Source organism: Cicer arietinum, chromosome 4, assembly GCF_000331145.2.
Source record: "Cicer arietinum cultivar CDC Frontier isolate Library 1 chromosome 4, Cicar.CDCFrontier_v2.0, whole genome shotgun sequence".
In the NCBI taxonomy this organism is placed as follows: Eukaryota; Viridiplantae; Streptophyta; class Magnoliopsida; order Fabales; family Fabaceae; genus Cicer; species Cicer arietinum.
The window spans coordinates 30,394,219-30,413,272 of record NC_021163.2 but is presented as its reverse complement, the minus strand read 5'-3'; the positions used below and the strand labels follow the sequence as shown (position 1 = coordinate 30,413,272).

Sequence of the window (19,054 nt, the reverse complement as noted above, 5' to 3'; positions counted from 1 at the left end):
TAATGGGTTTGGGCATGGGGGCGGGTAATTACCCGCAAAATTAAGCGGGTACGGGCGGGGGTACGGGTACTATAGCACCCACCCCGCCCCGCACCCACACTTATATAAATATATTATTTATTTATTTAGTTATTTATTATATTAGTGTTTAGTTTAATTAATTGTTTTCTTTTTATGTTTTAACATCTATTAATATCATTGGACCATTATAATATTTATAATTGAAACATAAACGTTTACAAAATTTTTAAGAATCTGATTATGATAAATAGTAAATAATTGTGATTTTATAACTAATAGTTATATCTTATTAATCGTGACTTTATAATTATACTTGCAACTTTGTATCAATTATCTCAGATAATATTGTCGTATGACTTGCAATTTCACAAAATATTATTATAGATATTTAAATGTGTATTGTAACGAGTGTTCGTTTGAAATGTTTTGAGTAAGAAAATATTTTGGTTTATAATATTTTATGATTGGATTTAAGATATTTAAATAATTTTTAAATTTAATTACAATAATATCATTTATTTATCGATTTTTTTAGTTAAAGTGTAGGTAACGGGTATGGGTACGAGCACTTAAGTACCTAGAGGGTAAGAGTACGGGTATTAAAGTTGATACCCAAGAGGGTATGGGCACGGGTATGGGTCTTTTTTTAAATTGCGGGTATGGGAACGGGTACTATAGTACCCTACCCAAATCCTACCCATTGTCATCCCTATTCGGTAGGAGTAAAAGTGACGCTCATCAACTCAATTTTAAAAATTATTTTTTGTTTTTTTACTAGTTGTCGAGGAAAGTCTTATAATTATTAAGTTCCATCCAAAGGAAATTCTTATAGCTCAGAGTCAGAGTCAGTAACAAAATTTGTTGGGTGAGCTGAAAAAAATGTATGCAAACCCAAAAAAAAAAGGCCTTGGTGTGAAGGATCTTGAGCTGTTTAATATTGCAGTCCTCAATATATGGAAATGGATCATAATCAACGATCGTTCAACTATATTGAGGGAGCTGTTGGAATACAGGTATGATCAATTGTGGCATGTGGTTGAATTAGGAAGTTGGACAGGTGGCGGTGGGGGTTAGGGCAGATAATTTGAACATAATTTGCCTGGAAGAAATTATGGTACTTGAATGATAGGTGGATAAAATTGAAGGCTACAAGGTAAAAGATGTATATACTGCTCTATTATTATAAGAGTTGTCACCAAGCTTAGAGGAGAATACTTATAGTGCTTTAAAGCTTTATGGAAGAACAAGGTTCCTTCTAAAATTCTCATTTTTTGATGGAGACTACAATGTGGAATTTATGGATGATGAGAAACAAAATGATCTTTAATAATGGTGTGGGACATACTGAATCAGTGGTACATGGAATTAAAATCCCTTCATGGTCTTGGTTTGTTAGTAGTTTGAAAGTTAAGTTTGGTTTACTTTTTGTAGTTCAAAATTCGCTAGCTTGTATCAATGCGGTTAATTTGTATTTGATGACATGTTTCTATTATCATGTGATGTCTTTGCGCTCTAGTTGTAGAAATTCTTATTGTTGTATTGGGTTCAAATATCCCTCTACTTTCTATTAATAAAACTTTACTTATAAAAAAAAATTAAGATTGAGTCTTTATATCACTATAAATATAAATTATTGATTATTTTATATTAAATCATTATTCAGTAGCCGCATTCTAATAAAATTCTAGTATCCTATTATTCTTTCTCTTCTTTGTAATTATCTGCGTCGTTAACTGTTACAAGAAATTATCATACCGCATGATTATATTTTTAGTTTGTTATTTATTTTGGTGAGGTGTTTGTGAATGGCGAGAGTTATAGTATATTTTTAGTTTGTTATGTATTTTGGTAAGATGTTTGTGAATGGCAAGAGTTATAGAATATTCAATTAATTAGTCACTTTGTACATAGTTCACTCATGTAGCTAGACCAATTATTTTGAATGAAAATAACTCACATTTTAATAAACTTATCTCTTCTTTATGAAAATTCTCTATAATATTTCTACATTTACTCATCATCATTAGAACTAGTTCAATCATTTAGTTCTCTGTATTTAAGTACTGAATCTACAGTCGACTTTATAATCAAATAAAAGATTATTCATCCAAAAAGTAATCATTGCAATTGTTATATTCTAATTATCATTGCATGGTTCTCTAATAATATGCATTGAATGGTAGGATATGGAGCAATTAATCCACCTATAAGGCAAATTAATTTATTAAATATTAAATTCGAACTTTCTTCGCTTCAAACCGCCGGCACACGTACTCCTCCATCAGGTTTTTTCTCCATTTCCTTTTATTTAATTTGTTGAAGAAACAGTTCTTTTTTACTCATCATCTAGCAAAACACTGCCATATGGGTCACATGTAGAATCACATGTAGAATCACATTTTGCATTAGGTCGATCTTCAATCAATAAAAATAATGAATTTGTTGTGTGATACTTTTTTCCGTATATAATTTATAAATAAATTATAATTAGTGTTTTATATTCAATAATTAGTGTTTTATAATTTTTATGTTAATTATGAAGTTTTAGATATAAAATAATGACAAGTTCTATGGTACAATAAAAAACCGAGTAATTGTTAGGTACTATAAATTTTTTTACCAATAACTTACTTCAATTTGGTCAGGTATGCATTATTATAATATCTATTTAAATTGACTAAATTAAGAATTTTAATTCATAAATGACATGTTATTCAACTATTAGTAATTTAATTTTGATAATACCAAATTATGTAAATTTTTCAATGTTAAGTCCCCACAAACATTTCTTAATTTTTGTTGTAAAATTGAGGTGCACTCTAAATAATATTAAGGCCGGATGTAGTCGGTATATATCTCGTTCATATTTCAAGTTAAAAAAATAAAATATAAATATTTATCTTGTATTTTTTATATTTATCTGTGACAAAATATTTGTATCGTGTTTTTGATGTATCGGTCGAAAATATTTGTCATGTATTTTATTAATATTTATGAATGATAAAGACTTGTGCTATGTTTTTTTAATATTTATCAACCATCAATATTTGTCCTATAATTTTTTAATATTTATCCTATAATTTTTTAATATTTATCAATGATAAATATTCGCCCTATATTTTCTTTAATGTATTGGTGGTAAATTTTCAATTATACCTAACATTAAAATTAAACTTTCAGAAAAATCAATATTAGACTTTCTCACAACCATACAACCATGTATATTAAGTTTCAATTGCAAAAAATTTGTATTCACATTAAGTAAATTAGAGTTACTCTGTATGCTTTCATTAATTAATTTAAGAATATTATTATATTTGAATTTAAAATTATTCTCTATGTTCATTTTATTATGTGTTTTCTGTTTAGATATATTATTTTCAATTGTAATTATTTTTACACAATACTTTTTGGAGCTTATAAAGTTTTAGAGATTCAAATAATAATTAACTTCTATTGTAAGATATTTGATGTACGGTTTACTCTAAATAATATTAAAGTTTTGTTGATATTCGACATGTATGTTATTCATATTTCAAAAAAATATGTATCAATTATAATTGATGTACGGTTTACTCTAAATAATATTAAAGTTTTGTTGATATTCGACGTGTATGTTATTCATATTTCAAAAAAATTCTATTATATATCGAATATAAATATTTTTCTGATATTTCTTTTATATTTATAAGTGATAAATATTTGTATTACATTTTTATGTATTATTGAAAAATATTTATTTTATATTCTTTTTAATATTTATCAAGATAAAGATTTGTCCTTTATTTTTTTTTTTTAATATTTATCAATGAAAAGAAAAATTATTTCATATTTGTTTATGTATCGGTGACAAATTTTTAATTACAACTAACATTAAAATTAAACTTTCGGAGGAAAAAAATGAAGATTATACCTTTTCAAAACCATATAAATTAATTTTGAATTGCCAATAATTAGTATTCACATGAAGTAAAGTATAGTTACTTCGATGTTTTCAGTAATTAAATTAATTATATTATATTTGAATTTAATATTATTCTCTAAATTACATTTTACTCAATCTTTTCTACTTAGATATATTATTTTCAATTGTAAAAACAATAAATGGTACTTTTACATGGTACTTTTGAAGTTTATGAAGTTTTAGATTGAAATAAATAATTCTTAACTTTCTATTGAAAACTTGATCTACAGTTTGTGCGTTGTTGGTATTTTGTATGTATCTCGTTCAAATTCTAAATAATTTTTTTTTTTATGTATCAATTATAAATATTTATTAGTGATAAATATTTTTTTGTATGTTTAATATAGTAGTGGAAAATATTTTTCCTATATTTTTAATATTTATAAAGGACAAAAATGTCTCTCGTATTTCTTTTAATATTTTATCAATGACAAATATTTTTTCCATATTTTTTAAGTATCTGTGACAAATATTTGTCTCATGATTTGTTTAATATTTATTACTGAGAAAGATTTGTCCCTTGTTTTCTTAAATATTTATCAATGATATTTGTCTCGTACTTTTTTATGTATCGGTGGCAAATCTTAAATTACAAATGATATTAAAATTAAATTTTTGAAAAAAAAATGAAGATTATACTTTTTTAGAATCTAAATTTTGTTGTTATTGATTTAATACATTGTTAAGTTGAGAGAGATGAACAACATAAGTTTTTTATTTATTGAAATTTATTTAGAATAAAAGAAGTTGCACGTTTTGTGGTTGTAAGCTGAGGTAGTTATGAATATGGTTGGACAACAGATCAAGTAGGGCGGATTCAGGCCTACAAACACCAACCGACCCAAACCCTAATTGAAAACACAGTCCAAGTTCATCCAATAAAGAGAACGGGTCTTGTGGTACAAAAGGTCACAGGTTAAACGGGTGGTTACAACCCAATTGAATCATTGTTTGGATCATCCAATTTTTTTGGCCCAATATCATGTTTATCAAAATAACTAACTATTTTTTTTTTATTTTACAAGAAACTAGTAATTTATTGTAAATTCTAAGGACATTTTTGAGTCATTTAAAATAAATAAAAAATAAAAAATAAAAACGATGCTTGTTTTTTCCTTTAAAATTGGGTTACTTTGTCCCATTTAAATTACATTCACAACTAGTAAAAAGTAAACTTCAATCACATAACATACAATACAACTACAAGTTTTACACCGACTTTGTTTTTCAAGTGCAACAGCTTACAAACACTTAGTTTTTCAACAACAACTCAACCAAATTTAAGTTATAGATAAAGTCTAATATTAATACACACTTCCAAATTCAAATTATAGATAAAGCCTAATATTAATACACATTTCTTGAAAAATATTGATAGTTTCAATCGACTCAATGACAATACAAATAACAATATATGTTTCCAATTTGTTCCCATTGCCAACCTAAAATATTAGTATTCACTAATCATTGTAAAAATATGTTGCTGGTGTGTGCCATAGGGAGAATAATTCAATACCTTGTTTGCAATCAACATTTATAAATTTCAGACTTGATAATGCCAAATTCCACTTTAGCTTAGTTCCATGTATAGCAACCTAGTTTGAAAAAAAAAAAAAAGATAATGCAATCAAGATGATTAGATCAACCATTTTGAATCAACGATAAAGTCAAACTAAGAAATCAAGTTGACATACCCATATATGTTGTTCAAAATAATATAAATTGCTCTTACTAATTTAGCTAATGTTAAATAAAGATTTAACACCAAGCAATCTGCAAGATTTCTAGCAACCTAGGGAACCAACATTCATGTTCAGTACTTTAATTTTAATAAAAATAAAATTCTAATAGTTCACAATTGACTTAAGATAAAAGGTAGCATACATATGATAAAAAAAAAAAAAAAAAAACTTGTTCTTCTATGACTTTGCAACAAAATCAATATTGGAAAACCATGCACTAGTTGTTGGGAAATAGAAGGGTAATTATATAAGAATAACAAATCACACTTGCGTACTTGCTTATAACAGAAATGATAATATATGCTAATAGATATCTGTAACAGGGAGTTTAGATTACTAACAAAGTAACAGTTGTAGTTGTGGTTATCAACAATTTTGGTTACAAACATTTGTTGGCATTTAACTGTTTTGGTTACATGTAGTTTTGGTCAACACACAATTACATTAATCTAACTTATATTGATAAAATCAAACGGGCAGATAAACAATAATAAGATATAACAATAATAACTTACCAAGCAGAACAACATTTTATATCATTCCCAAAAAACTTGTATTGATATTGTCATAGAGCCAAGTCAGTATTTAAGTTAAGTTTGTGTAACACAAGATTAACAAAATCATTTCAAATTAGTAACAATAAAATGGAAAATGACATACAATAATTTTATTCAATCACAACTAGGTGATTATGATGATGAGCTACCTGCAGTTGCATTTCCTATTGACATTCCTTGAAACTCTGAAATAATTAACAAAATAATAAAAATTAGACTATATTATGAACATATAAACATATTATGAAGTTCAAATTGTTAAAAGATACATAAATAATTTTACCTTTAATAATTTCTTCAGAATGATCAACATCTTCACTAAGATTTAAATTTTTGAAATAAGTGAGTGAAGGTTTTAACCAATGAGTCCAGATTAATGCTTCAGTCGTTTATGCCTTTAGAGAGCTTCTAAAGGTCTCGATGACTCTCCCACCAATGTTGAAAGCATTTTCAAAAGCCACTATAGACACCAGTGTGGCCAAAATGTCTTTGGCTATAAGAGATAAGATTAGGTACTGAGTTGTTTATGTTTCCACCAAGCAAGAATATCAAACTTTTCACTCATCTTCACACACTTACTAGAATAATATCCCTCAAGCTCATTTTGTTGGTCAATGGATTCCTTCTTTTTCAAATAGTCTTCAAAAGCTTGTGCTATTGCCATGTGTGAAATATGGGCAACAACAATAGAAGTTTCATCATGGGAAGCATTATCAACCGCCATGGGAGTTGGTTGTGGTGAATTGTTTTTTTTTCATGGACTTTTTTATACTAATTGTACATTTTAGTTAATTCTTTTTTAATTAATGTGATCAATTCAGTAGCCACCTCTAATTTAGTTGCATACATATCCTAAAATCACCGCTCAACATATTTTAGCTTGCACCATGGATCGAAAATTACTCCAAAATACAACAGCTTATTAACGTTTGTAATAATACCCTAATACTTATCATACTTTGCTAACATATCCCCAGCCACACTTGCAAAAATGATGTTCAAATTCAAATAGGCATTTTGTAGCTCACAATAGATTGCAGACAATTGGTGAAAAGTTGCATGTATACTCTCATGTTGTGAGGAGGAAAACACTATAGTTGCCTCATAAAATATCTTCAAAAAAATTGCAAATGCCCTAGTTGTATCCCAATCATAACTAGTCGGGAGACCAGCTTCTCCAAAGAAATCCTTATAACTTGATCTTCAACCTCAAGCTTCTCAAAAGCTATTTAACTCTTAACAATATGTTGTAAGGGCTATCCTATTGAAATTAGACTTAAAAAAAGCTTTCAACCTTACTTTTTCCTCCAAAAACAACTGAAAACTATCCCTAGCTACAGTTCGCCTAGATGGTATTGTAAATAGTGGTTGCAATGTTCTCAACATATATTTAAATCATTCACCTTCCGAAGCCTTGAATGGTTGTTCATCCAAAACCAGAAAAATAGACAATGCCCTACGACAAGCTTGAATGTTAAATTTTCTACTTCTTGAAACCAAATTCGATCCTTCTACAATATGCAATGTAAGAATAGTTCGAGTGGGGTCATCAAATACAACAATAGGTTTTTTGGCACATTTGGTAAGATGGTAGTTGAGGTTGGAAGTGTTGTGAGTTTGAGAATCACATAAGTATATTTTGTGACAGTATTTACATATGGCAGATTGTACCTCAAATTCACTAGAAGGAATTTGTTAAAGTGTTCCTAACATTTAGCGGACTTCCTAGGACCACTTGCATTAGCTCTTCTCTTCTTTTTAGACTGATTGTTAGTCAATTTAGGTCCAGCAGCTTCATTTGTTGGTGCTACACCAGCTTCATTAGTGTTGATATTTAGAGTTGGTAAATTTTGACTAGGTTGGTTCATCATTGGAATCATGAAGGAGCCATAATAAACAAATACCAACCACATTGAATTATTTATTTTAAGTTTATTGACTTTCAAATGGTTGTAATAAAATTTTAAGGAAACGTATTAAAAATTTTAAGTGGATGTAATTTAACATTGAATGAGTTGTATTACTCTATTATTTAAATAGTTGTAATTTAACATTTAAGGGGGGTTATAAATATTGAAGAGACTTTAATTTAACCTTTAAATGAGTTGAATTCTAACATAAGTGGCTACAATTCAACAGTCTTGTGTGTATCACACACACTAGATTTATTCAACCAATTGGAGGTAACTATAATACAGTGTGGAATTAGCACAGTACTCATTAAACAATAGTAGAATAATATTAGAAAAAAGAACCATTAATAAAAAAGAAAAAGCATATAATAAATAGAAGCATATATTTGAGAAACATGCATCAAGAAAAAATTAAGCATGCATAAAATATTTTTAGAAATTTAAAAGTATGTATAAGAAAGAAAATTAACATACATTACAAGTTATAAATAAAGAATCCAAATAAATTTAAAAAGATGTATAAGAAAGAAAATTACGCTTACATTAGAAAAACTAAAGCATTGCAAATAAATAGAAGCATGTATTAAGAAAAATTGAAGCTCTAGTAACATTTAGCAAAAAAAGAAGCACTAGTTATTTTAGAAAGAAAAAAAAAAGCATACTTTTTACATCAAACACTAGTTAAATGAAAGCATACACTTGAGTTAAAGAACCAAAAACTTTAAACACATCTTAAAAAGGAAAATACAAGTTAAAAAGATAGCATTCATTTATAAGTATTAAAAAGATAGTATACATTTGAAAAATATATTAACCAAGAATATATTTACAAAAAATAAGCATAAACTAAAAAAACAAAAAAAAACTGAAGCACTAGTTACATTTAGAAAAAATTAAACATGCGTTTAAAAGTTAAAAATCAAGCATACAAGGAAATTAAAAGGAATGCATACAAAGGAAACAAATATTTGAAAAAAAAGAAACATAAAAAAGACATATTAGCCAAAAATATATTTACAAAAAATAAAAATGCATTAAGAAAAACTGAAGCACTAGTTACATTTAGAAAGAAAAAAAAAACATACTTTTACAAGTTAAAAATAAAACCTACAATGAAGTTAAAAGGAAGTAAACATTAAAACAAAAAACAAAAACATAAATATCAAACACATGTTAAAATGAAAGCATACACTTGAATAAAAGAACTAGAAACTTTAAACACATCTTAAAAAGAAAAATACAAGTTAGAAAGAAAACATTCATTTATAAACATAAAACTAAAGCATACATTTGAAGGATATATAAATATGAAATAGAAACATATTATGTATTACCCAAGAAATAATTATAAAAAAATAAGCATGCATTAAGAAAAATTGAAGCACCAATTATATTTTGAATAAAATAAACATACTTTTACAAGTTAAAAATAAAGCATTAAATTGAAACACAAGTTAAAAATGAAATATACAATTCAAACAAAAGCATAAACTTCAACCACAAGTTCAAAATAAGCATGCACCTGAATTAAAGAAACATACACTTCAAACCCAACTTAAAATGAAAACATACATTTATAAACATAGAAATATAACATACTTTTGAGATATATATACACACACGCACATATTAAAGAGAAGCATAAAAAAGATATATAAGCATCAAATTGAGAAAGAAAAAAAAAATAGAAGCACAAATTTACAGTGTTCTTGCTATACAATCACCCATTGCACATATGAAAACCAATAAGCAGAGAAAATGAAACAAAAACAAAAAATAAAAAATCAACTAGTTATATGAAATCATATCAATAAATCTAAAAATTAACAAAAATAAATAAATTTAATAATAGACTTTATCTCTCAAATCTGGAAAATGCAGGATTAAATTTGTGCAAACCAATAAGCACATATAATGAAGCAAAAAACAATTTTAAGTTAATCATATAAAAAAATCATTAGATAAAAAAAAGTATATAAATATAATTTTTTTTAACATCAATCATAAACCATCAAACTAAATCAGAAGATTTATAAAAAAGATGAAAAAAAATAAAAATCGAGATGAAAACACAACTTTAATCATGCAATAAAAAAGCTAAATCAAAATCCTAATACATAAAACAACATGCAAAAAAATCAAACTCTAGAAAACTCAGAATCAGAAACAATAGATAAATCAAAATCCTAATCATGATAGAAAGAAATAAAAACCATAATACAAAAATAGAACTGAGTGTGAGATAGATTAGAACAAGATTAACAAATTTAAAACAATAGAGACGAAAAAAAATAGTTTTTAAACACGAGATTGAAAAGTTTAGAACAATCATAATCATCAAACTGAGTCATAAGATAAAAAAATGTAACTAAATATAAAAATTTTAATAAAAATCCTAAACCATGAAACATAATAAGAAGATTTATAATAAATATGAAAAAATATGATTTGAAAATACAACCCTAATCATTAAAGAAAAAACTAAATCAAAATTCTAATACATAAAAAACGTGGAGAAAAAAAAAACTCTAGAAAACCCAAAACACGGAAATAATAGATAAATCAAAACCCGAATCATGATAAAAATAAATAAAAACCCTAATACAAAAATAAGAACAAGTGCGAGATAGATTAGAATAAGATTAACAGATTTAAAACAAAATAGACGAAAAAATGCAGTTTTTAAATACCAGATTGAAAAGTTTAGAACAATAATAATCATCAAACTAAATCAGAAGATAAAAAAAGTAAATAAATATAAGTTTTTTAACAGCAATCCTAAACAATCAAAGTGAATTAAATAATTTATAACCAAGATGACAAAAATGAGATGAAAATACAACCCTAATCATGCAAAAAAAAAAAAATTAAAACTAAATCAAAATCCTAATACAACAAACAACATGCAAAAAAAAAAATCAAACTCTGAAGTAGAAACAATAGCTAAATCAAAATCCAAATCATGATAAAAAGAAATAAAAGCCCTAATACAAAAATAAGAACGAGTGCGAGATAGATTGGAACAAGATTAACATATTTAAAACAACAGAGACAAAAAAACGCAGTTTTTAAACACAAAATTCAAAATTTTAGAACAAACCTAATTATCAAACTGAATAAAAAGATTAAAAAAAAGTAAATAAATATAATTTTTTTTAACAATAATCTTAAACCATCAAACTGAATCAAAAGATTTATAACAAAGATGGAAAAAAAAACGAGATAAAAACACAACCCTAATCATGCAAAAAAAAAAAACTAAATCAAAATCCTAATATAGAAAACAACATGTAAAAAAATTCAAACTCTAGAATACTCAGAAGCAAAAACAATAGCTAAATCAAAATCATAATCATGATAAAAACAAATAAAACCCCTAAAACAAAAATAAGAACGAATGCAAGATAAATTAGAACAAGATTAACATATTTAAAACAACAGAGACGAAAAAACACATTTTTTAATCCTCAACCTGAATCAGAAGATAAAAAAGTTTAGAACAATCCTAATAATCAAACTAAATCAGAAAATCAAAAATAAAAATTAAATGAAAATAGTTTCTTGAACAACAATCCTAAACCATTAAACTGGATCAGAAGATTTATAACAAAGATGAGAAAAAAAGAGATGGAAACACAACCATAATCATGCAAAAAAAAAAAAAGCTAAATCAAAATCCTAATACATAAAATAACATGCAAAAAAAAAAAAATCAACCTCTAAAAAACTCAAACGCAGATAATAATAGCTAAATCAAAACTCTAATCATGATAAAAAGAAATAAAAACCCTAATACAAAAATAAGAACGAGTGCGAGATAGATTAGAACAAGATTAACAAATTTAAAACAACAGAAACAAAAAAAATGTAGTTTTTAAACATGAGATTGAAAAGTTTAGAACGAAAAATTAGAGAGTTGAAAAATAAAGGATAGTAAGTGATAAAATCTGGAGTAGAAAGAAGGGACGTTGATCGCCGCTGAACGTCGTTGGTCGGCGTTGAGACTTGACAAAATTAGGGTTTGTTGGTGTGACTAATGAGTGTTGAGTTATGTGTGTGTGATTGTGTGATTGTGTGAGAATGAAGAGAGAACGAGAGGATGAAATTAGGGTTATGGAATTGTGTGAGTATTGAAATTAGGGTTGAGTTATTTTTTTGGGTTGGACCAAATTGGGATTGACAAGAATCTAGTCCAACACCTAAAATTATAATTACTAATAATAATAATGAATATTATAAATTATATTCGGGGGGATCAATCACCAACGCTTTCAAATCCATGACTCAAACCCGCTAGCGTATACCCTTTGGAATCATCCAATGCTACTCATTGGTCCCGTTAGACCCAGTCCAACCCGCCCAATTCACCTCACCCGCTACGGGTCGGGCGGTAATGGGTGGGTCCCTCACCTCTGTTCAACCCTAGTTATGAATATGTTGGCAAAGATTTCAGATTTGCAAATGTACCCTTACAATACTTTTTGTAGTACTTTGCTGATTGTTAAGATTAATATTACAGTTAAGATTAATATTACAGTTACGATCCATAATATTTGACATAAATGATAAGGAAGAAGGACAAATATGAGATTTTGGTGTAGTTTACTATTCTAATATATAGTAGATAATTGTTTATCTTTTAAATTTCATGTCCTATATTTTCCTAATCTTCTTTTATATATATATATATATATATATATATATATATATATATATATTTATAACTTATTAAATTGAGTTTTACAAAGGATGAGAGGGTTAAAAAAAGTTACATGACCATTCATATATAATCAATTCATATGTGATTATATGATTAAGATTTAATTTTAAAAGGATGAGAACATCTTCTCATTATAAAATCCATTTATATGCTATATATATTAAAATTTATTTTGCTTTGTCGTTTATATCTTTGTTGCAGTGTTCTAATTGATTTCAAGGAGAACTAATGAGACGGCATCTCAAAATTGAGATTTGGTCATTGAAGCAAATGTTACTGTTTTATATATTTTATTCTTCTCTACTATAATTTATTTTCCCTATTTTGTGTTTTAGTTGACTTCACATGGGGAGCTAAATGAAAGGAAACTAATATAGATTTTGTCTACGACACGTGCGATATACTACTTTTAATCAATATTCCGATGTTACTTTTATCATCTAAACCTTTCATTCTAGAATTGAGTACTTTTTCATGCTTGAAGAATATTGAATAAACCTTCCATGATGTGGCATCTTAATCATTTCTTAATCTACGCATATAAGTTTACTATTATTTTTTTATTGTGATAATTACTAATTTGGTACTTTATATTTATAATAGATTTTAAGTTGATCTTTTACGTTTTTTAGCCAAAAAATTAATCTGTTACATTTTTAAATCTTTAAATTTGTCTTTCATGTTAACCATATTCACATAAATTAGTTATTTATGTTAGTTTTATAGTAACTCCATTATTTTAGGTCACGTGGTTGACAAGAGTCTATTTAATGTGTGACATGTGTAAAGATTAAACATTATTTTTAAAAATATAAAAATTTAAACATAAAAATATCAAATAATAACTAAACATAAAAGATTAAAACTTGAAAAAGGAGTCTAAAATCTAGGATTTTTAGACTTTGAAACTGAATAGAGTAAGGGGGGAAAACGAGACAAAATGACTTTGAAACTGAATAGAGTAAGAGGGAAAACGAGATAAAATGACGTTGTTTGTCTTGTCTCCTTTGCTATCGCCGTGTCTCATCTCCCTCCTGTCGCTGCACCTTCGTTCTTCTCTTCTTCCTCTATTCAGTTTCAAATTAAAGCACCGCGACATATGATCGCTAGTTGTTATCATTATAGACATCGACAGAGCTAAGTTCAACATATTTATACGTCAACTCGTCATGTATATAGTTGATATGAGCTTTAGTCAGATCTTTGAAAAACGATCTTGACAAATTGTAGGTTTTCCGTTGTCATCCATGACTACATCCCCGTTCTGATCATAGATAAGACTAATAGTGCATAAATATTTGTGAGTTTCCTTTGACCTCACCACAATATAATAGTATCGCCTCTTGAACCCTTTTAAGGACTCGATAAAAGGCCATGAAAACACTTATTATTTTGCTTAAAAGACATGTGCCTTTGTTACAACTTCGGGTTCTCCTAATGCTAGAGTAATACAAAGATATTGAAGAAAAAAGGGACAAAGGGAACTAATTTCAGATAATGACAAGTAATTTGGAAGGCCATAATATACACCCAACAATTAGGACGAAGTTGCATGGGTAAGTTGAAAATGGTCCAAGATCACTATTTTGAACATGCTAAAGGGGAGGCGGAACCCCATATACCTTAAGATGAATTCTTACATAGTAATTGCACAATTATCGGGATCATTACATATTCTTTTTGTCAATTACAATCTCCAAGTAGTTCAACCATCATTTGGTCCTACCTTTCTAAATGCATTTGAAAAGTCTTCATCTTATTGCGAAAAGATAGACATGACTCCAAAGAACTCTTCGGTGACCCAATTCATATATTGAAAATCTAAAGGGAATATTTATACATCCAAAATAGACTCAATCATTAACCATTTCATACCCTATTCGAATAAAATGGATGAGAGTGAGTGAAAACATAAATAGCACTTATTGGTCCCCTGTGATGAATAAAAAAAGATATATTATAAACTCATAAAATAGTTAAATAACTTATAAGAAACCTTATAAACTATAAACAATCAGCTCATAAATACACACAGCTCACAAACCGAAGCCAAGTATGATGAACAACAAAAGAAGCGCGAAGGGGTGACGTAGTAGCAAATTGCGAAGGTGCGAGGTTGTTTTTCAAACCCATTCCTCTGTCTTCAAATAAACCATTCAAAATTCCCTTCTTTCCTCATAATCACCATGTCTTCAAATCTCTTCACCTTCTTCTCCCACTTCGTTTTCTTCACACCCATCACTTGAAACCTTCAATTCCCAATATCCCTTCATTCTTAAATTCATGTCCTAACCTTCCAACCCTTCAAAAACTCCATGCCTTTCTCATCACCTCCAATTTATATCCCAATTCCTCTCCTTCAAAAATCCTCACTTTGTATGCAAAGTTTCATGATATTAACAGTGTCCTAAGACTATTCAAAACAACATTGGAGGATGATAAACACAATACAATGATGTGGAATTTGATCATAAGGTCTCATGTTGATATGGGTCTGTTTCATTCAGCTTTGATGTTTTACAAAGAGATGAGACACATGAGTGTTCCTCATGATACTTTTACTTTTCCGATAATTAATCGAGCTTTATCGTTGTTAAAGATTGATGTTGTGTGTGGAAAGATGATTCACTGTGTAGCAATTCAAATGGGTTTGGATTCGGATTTGTATTTTTGTAACACCATGATTGATGTTTATGTTAAATGTGGGTGTTTTGAATACGGTCGCAACGTGTTTGATTTAATGCTCATGAGAGATGTTGTTTCATGGACTTTGATGATTTCTGGTTATGTTGATGAGGGATATGATGTTAGTGTTGCTTTTGATTTGTTCAACGAGATGAGGAGGGAATTGGAACCAAATTCGGTTACTCTTATTGTAATGTTGCAGGCTTGTTGTGCTTCCGTGACATTAAATGAGGGAATTCAGATTCATGGGTATGCGGTGAAAAATGGATTACTAATGGATTTGTCTGTGAAAAATTCAGTTTTGAAAGTGTATGCTCGTAAAGGGAGTGCCAAAGAAGTGGACCTTTTATTTAGTGAAATAAACAGAAAGGAGGTAGCTTCATGGAATACTTTGATTTCCTTTTATTCGTCCAAAGGAGACATAATGAGAGTTTCTTGTTTGTTCGACGAAATGCGGACCCTAGAAATGCATTTGTGGAACATTGAAACTTTATCGTTAGTTGTATCGGCATTTGCAAAGCGTGGTAGCCTTTATGAGGGTGAAGGCATGCATTGCTTAGTGATCAAAACAGGCTTTTCTGATGATGTTTTGCTGACTTCTCTACTTGATTTTTATTCCAAGTGTGGGAAATTGGAAATATCAGTTCAGCTGTTTAACGAAATTCATTTTAAAAGTAACATCACTTTGTGTGCTATGATGTCGGGTTTCATTCAAAATGGTTATTTTATAGATGCCATTGTTTTATTCCAACAAATGCAAGCTGCTGATAATGTTGATATTGTCCCTGAAATTTGGAGAAATCTACTTGATGCATATGCAAACCTAGGAGCTTTGAAATTAGGCAAAGTGGTCCATGGTTACCTTATAAAGCACTGGTTTAATGGATCTATTGAAAGTAATGGACACATGGAAACATCTATCTTAAACATGTACTTAAGGGGTGGTAGCATCTCATCAGCTAGAGAAGTTTTTGATAGGATTCCTGTCAAAGATGTTGTGATATGGACAACGATGATCGAAGGACTTGGCTCCCATGGTTTTGGTTTTGAAGCCGTAAATTACTTTAATTTAATGATTGAGCAAAGAGTGTGGCCAAACCATATCACCTTCTTGAGCTTACTGTCTGCTTGCAGTCACTCAGGTCTTGTTAGTGAAGGCTGCAAAATTTATTATTCTATGAAATCGAGTTATGGTATTGAACCGGGTTTGGATCACCATACTTGCATCGTCGATCTTTTTGGTCGTTGCGGCATGCTTAAAGAGGCGTTAGTCATAATATTCAAAATGAGAGTTGTACCTGATAGTAGGATTTGGGGTGCTCTTCTAGCAGCTTCAAGAGTTTATGGAAATAGAAAATTTGGAGAATATGCAGCACAAAGACTTTTGGAGATAGAACCTGATAATGTTGGATATTATACTCTGTTGAGTAATGTTAAAGCAAGTGAAGGAAGATGGAATGAGGTTGAAGAATTAAGGAGAGTTATGAGTGAAAAGAATCTCAAGAAGAAACCAGGGTGGAGCTGTATTGAGGTAAAAGGAGCGATTCAAGGATTTGTTTCTGGAGATATTTCACACCCTGAAGCAGATAAAATTTTTGAGACATTGGGTAGATTGAGTAGAGCAACATAGTTCTTCAGGGAAGAAAATTGACTAATTCTTGAGACTGTTCATTTGCTTATGCTGCTTGAGCACTTGGAAAATGAATGAGAAAGTTTCACATGCCTAGGGAAATTAATTGCAGTGTAACAAACTAGTTGTGTTGCTCTAAACAAATTTTCCATCCATTGCTGCAAAAGATTTGAAAGGATTATTTTTACATTGTTAGAATCCATTGAAGTTGTATTTGGATCCTACATTGTCCATGATCTCGGGTTGTTGGATGTACGTGTTTGGACGCCCTCATCCTTTGGGCTAGTTGTTTGGAGTGAGATGCAAGCCTATTTAACATACTATGATAGTATCAGAGTCAAGTTAAAGATGATAATTTAGGAATTAGACTAAGACGCGTATTAAAGTTTTATTTAAGTCTCATTTCGTCAAAGTTCTAAACTATTAGATGTATACATGTGTTTGGACACTATTTTTATCTAACTTTTGATTGTGACATTCAAACACACTCAAAAACACACACACACATATTTATATATATATATATATATATATATATATATATATATATATATATATTATTCAAGCATAATATCAAGATTCCCAAAAAAAAAAAGCATATCAAGATAAGAGTAATTCTCACCTGTTCCTTTTTCTATTGGTACAACTCACATGTTATGTTAATTTCATCTATTCATGTATTCTGGGTATATTTGAAAACATAACTTTTACCGCATACGTTGAGTAAATTTAATATAAACTTTTAAATATCTATTTAGTTTAATTTTTTATGAATGAGAGTTTATGTGAGTTTAATCTTGTAATTTCAAGGTACGAGTTCAAATTACTTCGAGATAATTGTAAAATTATTATTAGTACCACTTCACCGATATAAACTTAATATTTGTACAATCTTCTCTCATTTGTGCAATAGTCTCGTCTCCTCTCATTTGTGAAAGGTAAGTTTTATGTTGTCTTTGAAAAATTATGGTTAAATTATCTATTACCAATTAAAATCACTTACATGTATTCTACAATTTTTTTTTTTTACAATTTTAGGTTTCTGGAGTACACATGATTGATCTATTATAATTTATTAAAATAGCGTATCAGACTTTGGTCATGACATCTCAGCACTCTATATGTCACATAATTCTAATTGTGCCACCTCCAACTATATGTTGAGTTGTCAACTAAAAAATAATTACTTTATTTTTCCTTTCGTATGTTTCATCAAATCAGTTTTGTGATAACTATTTTTTTGTTTTATTTTTACAATTTAATGCATTTTTCGAGTAGTTACACTCTATATGTCACATAATTCCAATTGTGCCACCTCCAACTATATGTTTGAGTTGTCAACTATAAAATAATCACTTTATTTTCCCTTTCGTATGTTTCATCAAATCAATTTTGTGATAACTATTTTTTTATTTTTTTTTATTTTTACGATTTAATGCATTTTTCGAATAGTTACACGCATCTTCCAATTTCAAACATAATATTAGCTATACTCAATTCCGAACATATTATGCATTTACTAGCGCTCGCTCACCGATCTCCTAACATAATATTGACTTTCTTTGATCTCCTAACATTCTTTTGTATTTCTCCAAGCTCACCCCGTCCTCTCAAACTTCAATTACATTAACTTCAAGAAAAAAATTTCAATTATATCTTTTCTTTAACATTCTTTTGTATTTCTCCAAGCTCACCCCGTCCTCTCAAACTTCAATTACATTAACTTCAAGAAAAAAATTTCAATTATATCTTTTCTTTGGATCTGCATTTCATATTTGATTAAACCAATATCACATATATTAACTCAACTAAACAAACAACA

The 19,054-nt window shown here is 28.4% G+C and overlaps 1 protein-coding gene across 1 annotated transcript; it reads left to right on the top strand.

The window, feature by feature from the left end:
• The first annotated feature begins 15,372 nt into the window (after window positions 1–15,372).
• On the top strand, window positions 15,373–17,232 carry LOC101503623 (pentatricopeptide repeat-containing protein At4g35130, chloroplastic-like). Its single transcript, XM_004497887.2, has one exon. It carries the CDS (start codon window positions 15,373–15,375, stop codon window positions 17,230–17,232), a length of 1,860 nt encoding a protein of 619 aa, XP_004497944.2.
• Window positions 17,233–19,054: the final 1,822 nt, after the last annotated feature.

What these genes read in the sequence shown, in the direction of transcription:
- LOC101503623 (XM_004497887.2), top strand. Translation starts at nt 15,373, where the DNA reads ATGTGGAATTTGATCATAAGGTCTCATGTTGATATGGGTCTGTTTCAT.